At 36.7% G+C, this 19,267-nt stretch overlaps 2 protein-coding genes across 4 annotated transcripts in view; one reads left to right on the forward strand and one right to left on the reverse strand.

The window, feature by feature from the left end:
* fchsd2 (FCH and double SH3 domains 2) overlaps nt 1-6,666 on the reverse strand; it is a 94,058-nt gene extending 87,392 nt beyond the window's left edge. The window contains exons 1-2 of one of the 2 annotated variants that reach the window (XM_084125009.1): nt 6,445-6,666; nt 2,120-2,217 (exon numbers count right to left, since the gene is read on the reverse strand). In XM_084125009.1, coding sequence (XP_083981135.1) covers nt 2,120-2,217; nt 6,445-6,465 — 119 coding nt within the window. In that variant the 5' untranslated portion in view covers nt 6,466-6,666. The remainder of the gene's footprint in view (nt 1-2,119; nt 2,218-6,444) is intronic. The other variant, XM_084125010.1, reaches the window with a different exon arrangement.
* Nucleotides 6,667-14,389: 7,723 nt separating this feature from the next.
* On the forward strand, nt 14,390-17,760 carry p2ry2.1 (purinergic receptor P2Y2, tandem duplicate 1). Of its 2 annotated transcripts, none has more exons than XM_084125127.1 (2): nt 14,390-14,456; nt 15,385-17,760. In XM_084125127.1, the coding sequence occupies exon 2, from the start codon at nt 15,397-15,399 to the stop codon at nt 16,369-16,371; it is 975 nt and encodes a 324-aa protein (XP_083981253.1). In that variant the 5' UTR covers nt 14,390-14,456; nt 15,385-15,396; the 3' UTR covers nt 16,372-17,760. The 2 variants fall into 2 exon arrangements, with proteins under 2 accessions (XP_083981253.1, XP_083981254.1); XM_084125128.1 differs by having other exon boundaries at nt 14,390-14,452.
* Nucleotides 17,761-19,267: the final 1,507 nt, after the last annotated feature.

Raw genomic sequence — 19,267 nt, forward strand, 5'->3', positions numbered from 1 at the left:
TTAATACTGACAGTTGTCTTGCATTCAATAAGAATTGAGAACTTGTTTACTTTTATTACTTGGGCTGTATTAATTTTTCTCATGTCAAAATACAGTATTTTCCAGAAATAAGTCGACACTGACTACAAGTCGCACAGGGTCAAAACTGCATTGATGAGAGAGAAAAAAAACACTGATAGGTCACAAAAAGTACATTTTTTATATTCAGAAATATAGTAAAACACCAAGCGGCAGCCTTCCGGTCTCTCTCTTGAATCCAACACGGAAGTGTTTTAAACTGCAATTCATCGACTGGCCGCTAGAGACAGGCTCCTCAATCCCATACCCCTGTTACTCAACTTTACAGCAGAAAAAAATATGTTTACAGCCTGGTACAAAAAGTGGTTTTGGTCTATATAGTTCATTTTGCCCTTCATGACAACTGTGAAGGAGGTGAATTTTTTTATAACTCATCCATTTAAATTATATTAAGCCTTAAAGTTCTGTATAATTAAGGGCGTGGCCACTTGAGTGACAGGTGGATTGCCGCCGCTGTCACTACTAGTGTCACTACTGCCGTTTGTCTGTTAGCATCACGTCACCTCAGCTAATCCCGCCTCTTTGCCCATTTTCGTTTATCCGGGAGTGACGTGCGATGACGCGCTGCCAAGATGGCGACTGCCGGCTCAGCCCACTTTGGGCTTCAAAAATGCTCTTCAGAAACCTATGGGTGCACGACACTACATCCATATTTTTTTTTTTACAGTTTATGTAAAATACCGGTAAGTAAAGCAAAACATTTACAAACATTAATAAACATAACATGTATTTTCAACGCATTCTCATCCTTGGGCGTCATAATACTGACGCTTTTGACATTTCGTCTACATCGAACACACATGGCACCCTTTAGCGTCAATATGAGATGCACAGAGCTTTGTTCGGTTATGGGTAGGTTTAGGTCTGGGGTAGGGTTAGGGTTAGACCGCTAGGAGGCGCCTTCTGGCCCATTTCTATCTGCGTCTCATATTGACGCTAAAGGGTGCCATGTGCGTTCAATGTAGACGAAATGTCAAAAGCGTCAATATATGACGCCCTAGGATGAGAACGGGCTGGTATTTTAGTTCCCCTCACTTCTCAACAAATTCTTTAAATTTAACGGTATTCACAACAGAACAGGAATTTAAAAAATAAGTATAAAACAACAAATTATAGTGGCGTTTAATAAACAATTTATTATAAACACCTAAATGATTTTTTTTTAAGTAACTAATGGCGTGCAGGAAATGTGCTATATAAACAAATATGGGTTTGAGTACTTCTAACATTCGGCACAAATATAAAAGTGTGTATTGCACTTTTGCGTGCTTGGCGTTATTTTGCTTTGTAATATAAGGGGCAGCATTTTTCAGATGTTAAAAAAGTTACTTATATTCCAGAGAATATGGCATGCAATATATAAATGCAATGGTAAACCAGATTGAAAACAGTCATTATTTTTTATATTTTATTTGAAAAACTAACCCTACCACTAGTGGCAGTAGAAATTACACTTTTCAGACTATCCATCAACTAAACGCTTGTAAAAAAAAAAATGATGCAGTTTAACCCATCCTCATCCCCTCTCTCTCGGTCGCTTTTGGACAGAAACTTCTTTTCACTCCACCACACAAACACACACCATAATAGCCTGCAGATTATGCCTGCACAGCCATTTTCGTCCTCAGCTCCCTCGTGAGGGTGTGCCACTGTCAAATATCATTATAAACACCCATAAGCATGTACAAACACATATACACAAAACACGTACATAAATTCCATGTCCAAAAGCAGTGGTTTTAACACGATTCCCTCCCTCTGTTCTGAACCAGCCCTCAATCCCTTTTAAGAGAAGACAAGGAGAGAAAAAAAAAAAAAAAAAAAAAAATCAGGAAAAAAGAGAAGAGCAGCACTGTTATGACTTCCAGCTGTGGGAACGACTGGCCCTGCGAGCAGGAAGTCCAAAGGAAATGCCTTCGTCACATCCCGGTCCTGTGATCGCAGTGGTCTTCAAAAGAAGGGGGAATTCTCTCGCTCTCTGCGTTCTGTTTAAATTGTTTCACCTTTATGGATGCATGCGTGTTTTCATTTAACGGCTTACCTCATATCTTCCAATAAATCACATTCTGTCTGGTGTTTAAGGTGCAGGCGGCCGAGCTGCTCCGTATGAGTGTTCTTCAATTCCTGTGTCACTTTTACCTGAAGAGCAGACGACATCATTAGAGGCGAGGAAGAGGATGGCACATGCCAGTTGCACAAACACACACACACACACCGTCCCACATGAGCTCATTATTGTGTTTCCAGCTCCAGTCAGCTGTATGCACCACAACGGCAAATTCACAAGCTTTCCAAACAACAAGAGAACAAGCCCTGCAATGAAACTAACATTTTTATGGTTGATTCTTTCTATAAAAAAACGTATAATGTCACTTGCAGTCACAACAGAGTAATTAAAGCTGAAGTGTGTCATTTTTGGGGTGTTAAAACTTTTTCTCCTGTCCCAGATTGATATGCTGCAACTCAAAACATGGCGTGAGTTTGTGGGCAGGACAATCTGACCAGTCTGGAAACCTGTTTGAAAATAATAATTATTTCAAATGCATGAACATAACACAATTAAGCTTTAAACTATTCCATATTACACTATAAATATGAAATCACCTTATAGTTAAGACTAATATAGATATGGTTCAATATTCTCTTTAATAGTCTAAGGTGAGCAATTGCGGGCCTGATTTAAGCCTGATCAAGAACAAACTGACACATCATCTCCTCACAAAAGTATTTTAGAGGGTTTTTTTAGCATACATGCGTTATTAAAACTACTAATTGACACATTTTTATGGTTGATAGTTTTAATTCCTCACTGAAGACATTTTTTTCTCTCTGGCTTTTGGATCAATGTAATCTTATGAATTTGTGTGTTCCTGTCAGTTTATGTATTTTCTTAGCTAAAGTTGTTAGACTGTACAGCACTTTGGTCAGCAGTGGCTGTTTTAAACGTGATCTAGAAATAAAAGTGCCTTGCCTATTAAAAGTACACATTATTACATCAACTGAAACAATTTTTAAATGAATAAAAACTGTACCAAAATTAAAAACAGATATTTGCATTTTTTCCACAGACATGGACATACTGGAAGAAATGCATCACCATAAAGTTCAAATGCTTCCAAGGCTTTGAAATGTCTGAAATGTTTCCAAGTTATGTAATCTGGATCAGATTAAAATGATTATAACAAAACAGTAAAGATGAATTATGTATTTTTATTATGGGGAAAATGTGTTACTTAGCATGACGGGAATGGTTTCCTGGCATGACACATCCTAAGATATTTAATGATATCTAAAGACTTCAGAAACTATTACACAAAAAGGTTATATAAAATCTGCTTCAGTACAGAATCAAAAACGAGAAGTTTAAGTAATCAGCAAAACCACACATTTAGAGCAGTATACCATGGTACTGAATAAGTACCACATTCACATACCATAGTATCTGGTCCAAAATTACATTGACTGGAAATAACTTAATAACAAAGGTTCTAAAAGGGGCAGTTTCACAGCGATGGCATAAAATAACCATTTTTGGTTCCCTTTCTGTAAACAGTTCTTAAAATAATATTTTTTTCCTTGTCTGAAGAACCTTTTTTCCACTTTAATGAACATTCTGTAGAACAATGGAAAGGTTCAGTGGATGCTAGGTTCTTCATGGAACCATAGATGCCAATTAAGAACCTTTATTTTTACTTTAAGAGTGTAGTGTTAGACCAGTTACAGGAAAGCGATTTAAAGGAATTTGCAAACATAAATGCTTTGAGGTCAACAGTAAAAGAAGCAGGTGGTCGTTTCGTTTAAGACTTTTAACTGCTGACATTTGGAACTGAAAGTTGTGGATGAAATGATATAGAACACGTCAGTTATGAAACAACATTAATTAAACCTATAAATAGCGTTGTGCTGGTATGACTAGGCTGGCAAACCCATCATAACCCATCAATGCTCTTATAACAATCTCCCTTGAGTTGCACATTGCTAAAATAAATATACAAATATTACATAGAAACCCATTGTCCTGAGCATTTATAGAGTTAGTTCACCCAAAACTTTTTTTTATTTTTTTATTTACTCACCCTTGTCATTCTAAATACGTAATACTTTCATTCATCTTCGGAACACAAATGAAGACATTTTGATGAAATCTGAGAGCTTTCTATTCCTCCATTGACAGCTACGCAACTGAAACTTTGAGTTCAAAGAGTTCATAAAGAGATCATAAAACTAACCCATATGAATGAAGCGGTTTAGTCCAAAATGTTCTGAAGAGACAAGAACGCTTTATTTGATGGACAGATTAAATGTAATTGTTATTCACATAAAGATTCATCATTTGTTTAGAAGATGAACAAAAGTCTTAAAGGGTTACTCCACTTTAAAATGAAAATTCTGTCATCATATACTCACCCTCATGTTGTTTCAAACCTGTATGAATTTCTTTCTTCTGCTGAACAGAAAGGAAGATATTTAGAAGAAAGTCAGTAACCAGACAGTTTCCGTCTCATTGACTTCCATAGTAGGAAAAAAATATATACTATGGAAGTCAATGAGACCAGAAACTGTCTGGTTACTGACTTTATTCTAAATATCTTCCTTTCTGTTCAGCAGAAGAAAAAAAATCATAAAGGATTGAAACAACATGAGGGTGAGTATATGATGACAGAATTTTCATTTTAAAGTGGAGTATCCCTTTAAGGGTTTGGAACGACATGAGGGTGAGTAAATAATGACAGAATTTTCATTTTTAGGTGAACTATCCCTTTAAGAACTGTCCATGGAGCACCCTACAAATGGTCATGGTCCTGATTTTAATCATGTTGTGTTCAAATAAAACACAAAGGTTACCTGAGGTTCACAACCCAAATGCGACTACACGGCCGAGAAAAACCCAACGGGACCAGACCAAAGAGTCCGGGCAGGTTGACTAATATCTAGGGAGAAACTGTTAATTACAACAGAAGTTCTCCACTTGGCAGGTGAGGAGATAATTGGTTCTGTAACAACTCCCTAAAGGTTAAAGCCAAAGAGGATGGAAAATAACACAGCTCGCCTCGGCATCCAACCCTGGCAGCGTCAGCAGGACACAATGTTGCAGGCTGCACCATAACACACAGTATGACAGCCGGCTTGCATGGCTCTCATCCACACTTTGAGCCGTGCAGGTGAAGGATTATTACTCCGAGACGGAGGAAACACTAACAGCAGCATTTGTGTCAGAGGAAAGCAACAGTGCATCAACAAAACAGCATATTTACAGGCATTTATTACAGTGGAGAAGCTATTCAGTTATTTATGGAGATATTCACAACACTGATGTCAGACACAGATCAGACCAGATATTTGCTTTAAAATAGACATTAGGTAACATATTTACTGTCTGTTAATACAATGCACCTTTTAATCTTTCTGAAGCTCACCACATTTATACAAATCATACTGTCTCCTGCATCTGTAGAAAGAGCTAAACGTCATTTATCGAGCATTTAAATCAAAGCAAACATTATCAGCGTTACAACGACCAAAGCAAACGAGTATTATACACATCTTTGCATTTTAAAACATAATTTTGTGAAAATAACGGGGTTATTTGTGGGGTAAACCTGTGCTACATGCTATCTGCCTTTCTCCTCTTCACAAGACAAAGCAACTGCAAAAAGTCAAACGTCACCTTTAAGGATTTTACGCTATGATGCAATGCTTTGTTGATTAAAACACACGAATGTGTGTGGAATGATAATACAATGCTTTTTTTGCGAGGGAATTTCACATTCCTCCATACAGCCTGTGGGACATGAGTTTGAAATCCAACACCCCTGCTGCTGTCACCTCTGAGTGAGACAGACAGAAAAACATCTTTCTGTAGGACATATTTTTTTTTACAACTCATATTTCCACGATGTGAATGACATTTGGACACATATAAGCGAGATGTGTAACCAAATGTCAGATTTTAGGGTTAGAATACGGATCACTGATCCGTCTATTTGACAAAAGCATGGTGACTCCAATCCGAGTAAAAACACACAAAACAGACGAATCTCGTGGCTGCATGGTTTAACCGTTATCTTAGATCAAATCATCCCGTAAAACACTCGTCTATCACCTCTGCTAAAGATATCTGCTGGATTTCAAGATTATTTACCACCGTTGCTGCTTTAAAAACAACAATAAAAACAGTACTGGTGGTGAAAACTCTTGTTAGATCGTTTCCGTTACAAATAAAAACAGATACATCGTTTCAAAACAAACAGCGGCTGGAAAGAAAGTCGCAACTTCTGGATTATAGCCTATAACAATGTTGCAAAACACATAAAAAAAACAAAAAAAACCACACACACATACATTGTTCTAAGGTTGGTTTCTTACCTTTCTTGGCGGAGGCTGCATGTTTGAACATTGGCACAAATGAAGTAAAATCCCACAGAAATGATACCCAGCGCGATCGAGGTTGATGATTAAGAAAAGGGGATCAGACTGGGATTCAGATCTGAATTCAGACGGCCATGATGAAGCAGGTCCAGTCGGGCAGACGCTCAACAAACACTGCGGATCAGGGGAGAAAGTAATGAAAGCGAGAATCTGCCTCCAAAGAGCAGGCTCGAACCGTAAAACCAGCCCAACAGCGCCCCGGACCGGACACACCAAACCCCGCTATACGAACCCTACTACGGTGACGGCTTAGCTCATGAATATTAATTACGTAACGGGACGTTCGCTCACTAGGAGTAGCTGATTGGCCTTCGTTAGTACGTGAGCAACAGTCAGCTGGTTATTTAAATAATAATTGAGTTTTTTGATTGGACAGTCCAAGAATGCGCCAACATCGAAAGGAGTTCATTAATATTCATGACGTAGGCCTTGGCCATAGTAAAGCTAGTACAATTCGCAATTTGAAAGATTCTTTATCCTCAGGATGAAAACATAACACATTTTGAATTACTTCTGGCAGACTTGCAAAAATAGTAGACTGTAAAAATATATATATAGATAAAAGAAATACAGACAAACAGTTCTGGAAATTCTAACACCACTGTAGGACAACAAGAAAGAATAATAGCTATTGGCAACAAAGATCCTATCCAATCACATGCATTGGATATTACACAATCATGCATAATAATCGGATCTAAGAAACTAAATGGATGCACCTCCCATCATCCTCTAGGGGAGAGCGGGGCACAACCTAACGCTTTTTGACTTTCTCAGTTTGTGTAAATCTGCTTATGGTTCAGAGTATTTATTTTTTCCCACATTAATTTCCCACATGTCTAGTACAATTATGTGTTTTTGTTTTATTAATACAGTATATACTTTTTTCTTGATATACCCCGAAAGAATGGAAGTGAAATGTGACAACATGCCCCATAGGTGGGGTACATTGTAACATGTCGTGGGGCACATTGTAACATGACATATGGCAGCTTAAAATGTTATCTGATCTAATAAAAAAAATATACAAAACAAACTAAAATATTTTCTAAATAAAATACAATTAAAAAACTTTTTCATATAAAATAATGGCAATTTTTAATAATTAAATATAAACTCATTTTTGAGTTTTGACTACGAACACATGAAAACACAGCTATACAACATAGTTCAAAACAAATAAATAATTAGTAATTTCTGAACATTGACTCTCAGTCTTTATTCACCTTTTTCTCACGTTTTCTCAATAAAATTAATAAAAGTATAGAATATAATAGCATATTTCTAATAGGGGCACATTGTAACGCAGTGTTACAACATGCCCCCGCCTGCACAACTGGGGTTTAAACCCTGCTAGTGTCTTCTGCTAGTTAGCGAAGCATTAAAGAACTATCTCAACTGTTAAATTACATCTTGGAGATTAAAATAATATCAGATTTGTCTTATTTTAAATAAACAAAAAATAGAGATGAAAAATTAATTTAAGTAAGAAATTTACTTTTGCTATGGTTTAATAAATGTCTATGGATATCTTCCAAAAAAATAAAAAAAATTGGCGGATTTTTTTTTCTATATAGTGTTGATATGGCAACTAGTAAATAAACAAAGTTTCGTCATCCAAGCATGTGCGGAAGTATTTAAAACAAGCGTGTTACAACTAACCCCGCGTTAGGATGTGCCCCGCGCTCCCCTACTCGGGTCATTTTGACACAAAATGAATAAAAAAATAAAATAAAATAAACAATTGAGTGTTCATCGGAGTTTAGGAGCTTAGGACTTTTGTCGCACTTGAAACCTGGATTACACACACACAAAATTTGACTGGATTCGAGGAGTTTATGTGGTTGAAATAAAAAAAATGGTGAAAATGGTGAAATTATAACAGCATTTTTGAAGCTGTAACAGCATTTTTAATTCTGAAATAAAATCAGCATTTTCAAATAAATATTCTTTAAGGTTTTACTTTCCCCCATGCTGTACACCTTACTAACTTTAATCATTACAATATCTGACACTTCAGTATATATAGAAAAACCTAAATAAAAAAGGTCAAAATTAAAACTAAACATGCTACAACTTTACCAAAAAAAAAAAAAAAAAAGAGATTTTTATATCCATACTAAACAGATACCTGAATGCATACTGAATAAATAAACTGAATAACTGACTTTAGGACCCAGGGGAACAGCTCATTTGCTACATATAAAGATTATAAGGCCATCTAGTGGCAAGAGTCATGAAATCTCATGTTATATATATATATATATATATATATATATATATATATATATATATATATATAATTTTTTTTTTTCCCACAAGAAGTCGGCAAAGACACCAGATGTGAGATATTTTGAGCTGAATTAAAATGTGAGTTATTTTGAGTTTAAGTTGAAAGAATGTGCTTAAATTATATTATTTATTGATAAAATCTAGTCATTTAAAATTATATAAAATAAAAAATAACAAAAAAAGAATCTCTTAAAAATTGCATTAAATTTAATATATATATATATATATATATATATATATATATATATATATATATATATATTAACAATATGTAATGATATAAGCTTTCTGGACCAAAAAAAAAGTATAATTTTAAGGCTTCGGATCAGGGAAGGATTTGTTTCAATATACAAGGAAAGGATGAGGGTTAAACATACAGTGAGTTTATTATTTTTCCACAATGTAAATCTCTCTGAATATGCAGTGACTAGTTGTCACAATGGAAGAAATTAAAGGGGTCATATAATGCCCTAGTCTGGCTATCACCAGACCAAGCAAAAGTTTTTAAGATTGAACATTAGTCTGGGGAGTCTGCTCTGTATTTTCTACTGCACAAGAGGCATGATCAACGGGCATAGTTCAAATGACTCTGTACACAATTGGATAGTCCTCCAACCAATCAGACCAACCAGGGTGACGTACTTTGCAGAGCGACGCGAAAACTCCAGGCAGGAAACGTGTCAATAAACGTGTTGGTTTGTAGCATTGATCAGCGGTTTGCAGAAGCAGCAATGGCATTGAGCGATTTTTACTGGTTGTGCTCGAGCGATTTGTTTGCTAAACTAAAGCCATTGAGCATCGTCGAGAGGTTAAAAGGAACTGGACTGACGGTCATGCGAGAGACGTCATCGTCTTAAACCCGCCAATAGCGTGCCAGGTGGATACGCCAGTTTGTGATTGGTCCCCGCAGATTTGTAACGGAAGCAGGATAGAAGAATGTACAGGTTTCCAGCCTGAGCTGCAGGGCGAAATCAAATCGCCGTCAGATCGGGCTGGGTTTACCCAGTCTAATAATGCCCTTTTCACAAGATGTAAAATGAGTCTCTGATGTCCTTAGGGTGTATATGTGAAGTTTTAGCTCAAAATACACCACAGATAATTTTTATAGCATGTTAAAATTGTCACTTTTTGAGGGTGAGCAGAAACGCTGTTTTTGTGTGTGTCCCTTTAAATGCAAATGAGCTGCTGCTCCCGGCACAGAGGGCGGAGCTTCAACACAGTGTGTTAGCAGATCTGATTACATCATGCAGACATGCACTGAAAATTTAAAAAAGGTTTAGCCTTTTATGTTCAAACTGCAGTTGGACAAAGATGGAGACTCAAGAAGAAGTGACAACTTGTAGAATGTAAATCCGTGTATCATTCGTTCAGTCGTTTTTTAATTTAATATTGAAAGTAGGAAAATGAGAAAACAGTTCCTTTTTTGATTTTTCGTTTTTCGTTCTGAGGTAGAAAAATTAATAAACAGCTGGAATATTCGATTTCTACACGTGGGCGGGAATGAAACGCCCCTTTCCTCTGATTTGTCAACCGAAGATCAAACTGTCCCGTCATCAGTTCTTCCCATAGACTGTAAAAAAATAGGTTCTTCCTCAGTTCTGCACTGCAGAATAAGAGTCCTCCGTTGTGCAGATTCTTAACGCGTTTATTGCAACTACATTTCATATTTTTTTCATCAAACAACCAGACTAACGAATGGTTTGACACAACCCGTACTGGGGAATAGACAGGGCTTTCTTCTGTGTAGATATAAATTCACCTACGCTTTGCATCAGCTGGGTATGCAGGGTAGCCTAAATGATGGCTGTTAGCCTACCATGGTCGCCCTCGCCCAGTAATTTAAAAAATAATAATAAATGAAGATATAAATCAATATAATTAATTGTAAATTAAATATTTTTAACACTAATACAAAAAGAAAAGAATAATGCATTGACTATATAATAGGCCTATATTAACGTAAACGCATGAACTGTCATTCAGACTGACTATCTAACAACCGGAGAACAGAGAACAACAGAGATATTAAAATACATACTCTTCTGAGTTTTTCTAATGTAGGCCTTGTTTTTTATTAAAATGTATTAATTTATATCTCAAAGATGTGCGCTTGTGGAAACAAACGCATTTTATTATTAGCCTATTCAGAAATAGTGTAAAAGACCGGTAAATAAAATGCAACATTAACATTAGGCTATAAACACTATTAATAACATATAGGCTATGTCTATGCGTATTTTACTTCCCCTTACTGCAGCCTATGTCAAATCCTTAAAGGAATGGTATTCAGAAAACAAGAATGAAAAATAAGTAGCCACGTATAATAAAAATATAACCTAATAGCTTATAATAATAGCCTATTGTGTCCTTTATATAAACAACATTTAGCCTATAATGCCAAGCCTAAACAAATTTATTTGAATCGAAACTGAAACTGTACCGACGTTGGTTTCGCGCATCTCTCATTCGGTCCAAAGTTTCCATATTTGCAATGTAACATTTGGATGCTAACTAGTAATGTAAAGAAGGCTTTATACTTCAATCGAGTCCCAATATACACGTAGGCCTATAGGCTAAATCATCATCTTCACAGCAAGGGAAATGAGTTTGGAATAACAGCAAGTAGGACTGTGCGGCACAGCCTTTATATTGTACAACAGACCAATTAAATTAAGCAGAATAACTTTTTATATATTTGGTTGACTGTGTTTTATTTTAATAATGAGCAGGCTGCGATGTCAAGTTAGCAATGCCAGAAGTGAACTGATAATAGCCTAGATGTTGTGTGAGCGAGCGATGCGCCAGCGCCATCACTTGGATTTGTTGCTCAGCAGGGGAAATAACTTAATATTCTGTCGTTTAATACTCTGTCATTCGAAACAGTAAAATATATATTTTTATTTGTGTACATTCAAAATTACTACAAAATGTCATGCCTTTGAAAAATAAAGAAAACAACATGATGCGCTGCTTTAGCGCGTCTCAGCCTCCTTGAATATCTTTCTGGCGCACACCAAAAATGAACCAAAATAGAGTGAATAGCCTTCTGACGCGCCTACTTTTCAAAGTCAACATTTAGATTATTTGAAGTAAAATGCATTATATAGTCACTTAGGAATAAAACACAGCGTGGTTCATGATAAAAAAAATAATAATAAAAAAACGTGACTTTACAGTTCGGAAAATAGGAAAATAGCAAACCCCTGGCACTTGAGAACTCTGGTCTACAAAGAAGAAAGCCCTGTCTAGTCTATTCCCCAGTACGGGTTGTGTGGAGCCATTCGTTAGTCTGGTTAATGGAAAAAAGATGAAAAAGTTGCAATAAACGCGTTAAGAATCCACACAACGGAGGACTCTTATTCTGCAGTGCAGAACTGAGGAAGAAGTGATGACGGGACAGTTTGATCTTCGGCTGACAAATCAGAGGAACGGGGCGTTTAATTCCCGCCCACGTGTAGAAATCGAATATTCCAGCTGTTTATTAATTTTGCTACCTCAGAACGAAAATGAAAACTAAAGCTGAATTCTTGTTTTTCGTTTTTTTGAAAAAAATTCAAAAACGAAATAAGAACCGTTTTCTCATTTTTCTACTTTCAATATTAAATAAAAAAACGACTGAACGAATGATACACGGATTAATGTAACAGGACATTTCTGAATGGTTAGTTGATGAATTTATGTAGCTTATGTGGAGTTAACATTCTTCTAGTCATTGATTAGCATTCTGTCATGATAATCTATTAATCAGGTTCCCGGGGGCGGGGTTTATGTAAATTTAATCACTAACCAGTGAAGAAGCTTGTGTAGTCCCTACCAGCCATTTGTTGTAGTCCTTAAAAAGCGATTTCTGTAAAATAAAATATCTCCCTTTGCTTTGAACTTTGAGCATTGTAACTTAGCAGATGTTGTTTATGCTCAAACACACACTACACATTACACACTAACTAAAGTTAAAAAAGTGAAATCATAATCAACCACCCCTTTGAGAACACGCCTCCAAAGAGCAGTCAAAACTACTCCATCTTTATTATGACCATTTTGTATGTATTAAAATAATTGTAAAGTGAGGAAAACTGATGAATAGATGCAGTGATCAAAACGTGTCACAATGAAAACTCTCTGCTCACTTTGGACATTTATCAACCAACTTCATGAGCTGAATGCTTTTAAACTATGAAGGAGCTCATATGTACGCTGGGCACTGATCTTCCTTCACTATTCACTCCAATGTGTCTATTAAAAATGTTCATTTAAAAAAGAAAAGCAATGCATATGTGATCCAAATTGTCCTACAAAACTGACTGCATCAGAAAGCAAAGAAAGTTTTTTAAGATCATGGAAAACATAAATTCAGTCAAGTGTGCCTAAATATTTGTTGTACGTGCAGAGACTGACCAAATAAAGTTTAGCTCAGGTTCATAACTCTTCTGGCTTAGGGTAATAATTAATTCAATTTTGTGAGGCAAGTAAGACAGCAGTCGAACACCTTGCCGTTTGTTCTTTCGAGTCACAGAAGTGAAGCTGACAGACCTCATGCAAATCAAATGAGTCTTGTTTTATCCTTGCATTGGAACTGTAAAGTTCTCATAGATGAATTCAACCTGAGAGGAACAAAGGAACAGGTTAGTGCAACTTTGCTGTTTCTGTGGTTTTGCATTCATTTCATTTTTTTTTGCAGGAGCTAAGGTTTTGTAAGTGGGCTGAATATTTTGTTGTATTTGCACAGTAAACTGGTTATTCGGGAACACTAACAATATGCTTCATGTCGTAACATCTAAACAAAATGTTTTTTTTTCAAGCTAAATTGATTAGATTAGATAACATGTACTGGAAGAACATAACATTAAAAAGTGTCATTTAAAATAACTACCAAGAGTATAAAAGCTAAGAATCCCCTTTTCAAAGAAAATCTTTCAGGCTGTGTGAAATTCTCTTCACTGTACTGTAGGCCAAGACGTTAATTATTGATAATTAGCATACGCCTTTCTCCTTTGCCAGACTCGGGGTTCTTGCCAAGGGCACTTTTCTGAAACAAGTCATAATGCAAACATGGCAGTTTTTAAGTTGTTAGAGCAGATAAATCCAATAATAAGTTTATTAGATTTATAGTTCACCTCAGAATTTTAAATTTGTCCTCATTTTACTCACCTTCATTTCATTCCAAAACTGAACAATTTTCTTTCTTCTGCAAAACACAAAAGAAGTAGATGTTAGGCAGAATGTTCATGCTGCTCTTTTGCAAGAACCAATATTAGGCATCACCAATATGCAAAAAAAAAAAAAAAAAAGGATTTTCAAGAGATTTGAAAAGCATATACTGCATATATACGTGTGTGTGTGTGTGTGTGTGTGATCTGAAATTAGTTTGAAATAGATTACTGAAACAGTCTTGATAAACAGATGTGTTCTCAGTAATTCCTGTTATAAACCTCAGGTACAGTAGCTCCCTCAATCCAGTCATGTTACAGGATATGAGTCCCTCTGAATGATTGACATATTATTGGCTGACGCAGCGGCCTATAAGAGCAGGCTGAGGCATGTTAACACGCCCACCATGGAGAAATGCAGTATAAACAGGCAGAGGTAAAACAGGTCTATGTAGGTGCAAACTGTAAGGAGACACAACTGTTGGTTGCTGAAGGAACCAATGCAAGTATGTGAGTTACTAAAAAAAAAAAAAAATCTTTCATTTTTTTGCATGTCTGTGATGTACTAAATTAGGATTATGTTATTTAATATCAGTATATAATGCAATACTATTTAGTTTAGTTTAATTTTCAAACTCAATCCTAAAGAGGAGCAACTAAATGAAAGATTATGCAACTGTAAATCTGTCTTATTGCTATGTTCCAATAGTTTGAGTCATATTAGTTGATGCTGATACAATCTACAACAAATACTGGAGGAAGTTCTGAGGAAATTCTTAGCGAGTTATGAGCTACTTTCTGACTTAATTCAGATCACTGATCGATATGTGTTGTAATAAGGGGTGTATTATTACCAGAACAATCGTTTAGTGCTACTTTAAAAGCTTGTTTTTTTTGGTTTTTTTTGCCCTGGGCAGTAGTAACATACTTAGAAACGCTCTGTTAACAACAAAAAATTAGGTGAAAAACTTGTATGGTGATGTATGCAAACTAATGCATGTTGATCTTTAACAAAATACCTGTCAAAATCCAAACTTTTGTGATGAAAATGAAAATGTTGAAAAGTTATGAACAACCTCAATGTGATGCATATTTGTCAGTCGTATATAAATTAAATTGGTAAGATTTCTGTAATAGCACTAATAAACAAAGTGTACACAATAACCAGGATTATATATTTATTATAAATTAATTCAACTTGTTTCAATCTCATACATTTTAACTAAATGAATATTGCTTGTTCAACAGCTTCATACTTTTTAATTGAACATATTTAATTGTTTTCACATTAAACAGATTTGTGTTGCTTCTAAGCAATTTGAATCATTTTATATATATAAAATGGTCCGTTTTTAATTTTTAATATTTGGTCCATCGTCTTAAATCTCATATCTCATTGCTTAGAAATCATTGATTTCATTGTCTTTTTCTCTGACAGATCTAGATCAGAATGGCAACATTTAACAACTCTGGCACAACCAATGGCACCGATCAGTATCACTGTGATTATAAAGAGAGCTTTAAGTACATTCTCCTCCCGGTGAGTTACACTCTGGTATTTGTGGTTGGCCTGGGCTTGAACATCACCGCCTTGTACGTCATCTTGTTTCGAACCAAACACTGGAATCCCAGCACCATCTACATGATCAACCTCAACGTCTGTGACACTCTTTACATCCTCACCCTTCCGTTTCTGATCTACTATTACGCTGATGAGAACGACTGGCCGTTCGGCGAGCCGATGTGTAAGCTGATTCGCTTTCTCTTCTACACGAACCTCTACGGAAGCATCCTCTTCCTCAGCTGCATCAGCCTGCACCGATTTTTAGGCGTCTGCCATCCGGTTCGCTCTTTGTCCTGGATGAGCGGCCGTCGGGCTCGTTTGGTGTCTGTGGGAATATGGGCGACAATGCTAATTTTTCAGGCCCCGATCCTTTATTTCTCCAGAATGAAAGATAATGGTGGCATAAGGGTTTGCTACGACACCACCAGCAAGGAGCTCTTCAATGACTTTCTGGTCTACAGCTCTGTGGTGATGTTCCTGCTGTTTGTCTTACCATTTGTGGTGGTGCTGGTCTGCAACGGGCTGATGGTGAGGAAACTTCAGGAACCCGGTGTTGGCGAAGGACCAATGTCACAACGCTCCAAGCAGAAGTCGGTGAAGATGATCATTATTGTGCTTCTGGTTTTCATGTTGTGCTTCCTGCCTTTTCATGTGAACCGCAGTATATACTACACCTTCCGCTACCTGGACAAACAGGTGAGCTGCTCGATGCTGAAGTATGCCAGCATGGCCTACAAGATCACGCGACCTCTAGCCAGCGCTAACAGCTGCATCGACCCCATCCTCTACTTCATGGCAGGACAAGGCTTCAGAAGAAGCATCAAGAGCAAGAAAGCTAAAGCAAGATCTGAAAAAATTTAATCACCATCAACCACTTTATAATATGCTTGAGCATGAATAAAAAAAAAATCTCAGGCTACTTACAAAGGTTTTTGGGGTAACCATGACAGGGCCTCACTCAGGGAAGCGAACCTTATAATGAATGACAGTCATCGATGTTGATGTAAATAAAGTGTCCATTTTGTAGTCTCTGACATAGTAGTCGTCACTGTGTCCAAAATCGCCCCGCATACCCTTAGGGCACTATTTGAAGGGACAGCCATTTGTAGTGGTGTCCGAAACCATAGTGGGCGTTATTGAGTGCACTCATTCAATCCCGCAATGCACCGCAATAACGAGTGTACAATTGATGTACGCTCAACGGCTAGAGAATACCCATAATGCACTGTGAGAGTTGCACGCCGAATTAATTCCCACGTCTCACCAGAAGATGGCGCCGCAGCAGAGCTGAATCAGTCATTCTTCCATTTTCCAAACCGCGCTGGTCCAGCATAATATACAGGTATAAATTCCTTTTTAACTGATTATTCAATTGTTTAATTATGGTTTACACATGCTGCTTTCCATAGCAGAGTTCAGGATAAATCTTTTCATTACTACTGGAGCTGCCAGTTTGCTACGTTTCAAGTTATTAAACAGCAAGCACAAACTATTCAAAAGTGGTAACGTTAGCCCTTCCGGTGCACTCATTGTCCGAATTCACTTACTCGTTTTCATTCACTCCTTCAAGTGGACTAACGTTATAAGTTGATGTATAGTGAATGAGGGTATAGAGGGCGATTTCGAACACAGCAACATTGTTCCTTTGAGAGAAATTTCGCGGGCAAAACAGCTCACACGGAAGTCACGTTCAATCAAGCAAGCAGCTTTCTGTTGGTCTACGCGGTGAATTCGCGTGACCAAACTGAACACGAGTGAAATCTACGTGTGACGGTAAATGTGATAATATATGGAACCATTTTGTGTTGTATAAATAGAAGGACCTTGTGACCCTTCCGAAGGACATAATAGAATGTGAATGACTAAATCACGATATATACTTGCTCTTTGACCAGAGAATGCTCTATTCTATTCGCGTTCTAATCATGCTGCATAATTGACGCACTTGTGGTAAAGATAATTAAGGTCTGCTTCTGCAAGAAACCTTTCAAAATGACAGTCCCTGGAGATCCCTGGGAAAATATATAGGCTAATTAAGTTTTCATTAATTTCTGAAAAGAGGTTTGTCGGAACAGTTAGGCTAGTTGCAGCACAAAGGCATTTCCACGGCCTAACTGACATTTAATTACATTAAAAAAAAAAACTTAAAATTTGAAATGTTGCCTTCCTTGGCAACTAACCAAAATAAAATGTTTAAGCTACTGCTATTTCTAAAATGAAAACTGAAAAGATAAAAATAAAAGCTAATTCAAAACACTAATAAATAATAAAACAGTAAATGGGCTATTAAAGGGTTTGTTCACCCATAAAAATGAAATTTCTGTCATTAGTTAGTCACCCTCATGTCGTTCCAAACCCTAAGACTTTCGTTCATCTTTGGAATGCAATGAAGATATTTTTGATGAAATCCGAGAGCTTTCCGATCCCTCCATAGACATCAATGCAATGACCACTTTCAAGGCCCAGGTAGTAAAGGCATTGTTAAAATAGTCCATGTGACTACAGTGGTTCAACCTTAATGTTATGAAGTGACGAGAATACTTTTTGTGCGCAAAATTTGAAAAAACTTTATTCAACAATCTCTTCTCTTCCACGTCATTCTCTTCCAATGTTGACGTGTACATGTTCTGCTACGTCAGAACGCCGCCTCACTATTGGCCAGCTCCTGCGCCAGCATCACGCGCATGTGTCGTTGTGCTCACATGACCAGCGTCGGCCAATAGTGTACACTTCGTCAACATTGACACTACATCAATGTTGACACTACGTCAACATTGACACTACGTCAACATTGGAGGAGAATGACCTGGAAGAGAAGAGATTGTTGAATAAAGTCGTTGTTTTGGGGGTTTTTTGCGCACAAAAGGTATTCTCGTCGCTTCATAACATTAAGGTTGAACCATGCGTCACATGGACTATTTTAATGATGTCTTTACTACCATTCTGGCCATTGAAAGTGGTCATTGCATTGCTGTATATGGAGGGGTCAGAAAGCTCTCGGATTTCATAAAAAATATCTTCATTTGTGTTCCGAAGATGAGCAAATGTCTTACGGGTTTGGAACAACATGAGGGTGAGTAATTAATGACAGAAATTTAATTTTCAGCTTCAATTCAAACAGCATGACAGACAGCTATTGCTGAATCAGGGAAAACTTTAATATGTCAATAAAAAATGATTGGAAACGGAGAGGTTGAACGTGTAACATTTCATTTCTAAGATGTCTAATTGTTTAAAGTGTCTACAAATATGTGTAAACTATTTATGGAGTAGGCCTAATTTCTAATTCCAATTTCTAATTTCAGTGAGATTAGAAAAAATCGAAGAGACTATTTGTCCAATTTGCTACAGTATACACTCAAAATATATGCACTTTATCAGCAAAGTAAATGAATTTGTGAATTTGGATTTGAGATGCAATCAAAGTTAAATGTACATTTTGAGAATTTTATTTATTATTTGAGTATTTGATTTATAATACTTTATTTTTAGGAAAAACTTCCATATAAAGTCAATCAGTAGGATACATAGGCAACTTAAAGCTGAAGTTTGATGTCGTTTCTGTGCCACTAGAGTCACCGAACGGTACTGCAAAAATAAACATAAATATTTTCAAAACAACTTTCCGAATGCAGTAAATAGATAATCCCACCCCCAACACACTCCATTAGTCGAGTGCATGTTTTTGTGTAGGGCAAGACGTCCCCCTACCCATCTAGGGGTCAGGAGGGGAGGTAACAAAGGAAAAAGCGTAAAA

The sequence above is a fragment of the Abramis brama genome, assembly GCF_963993115.1.
Source record: "Abramis brama genome assembly, chromosome: 9".
In the NCBI taxonomy this organism is placed as follows: domain Eukaryota; kingdom Metazoa; phylum Chordata; class Actinopteri; order Cypriniformes; family Leuciscidae; genus Abramis; species Abramis brama.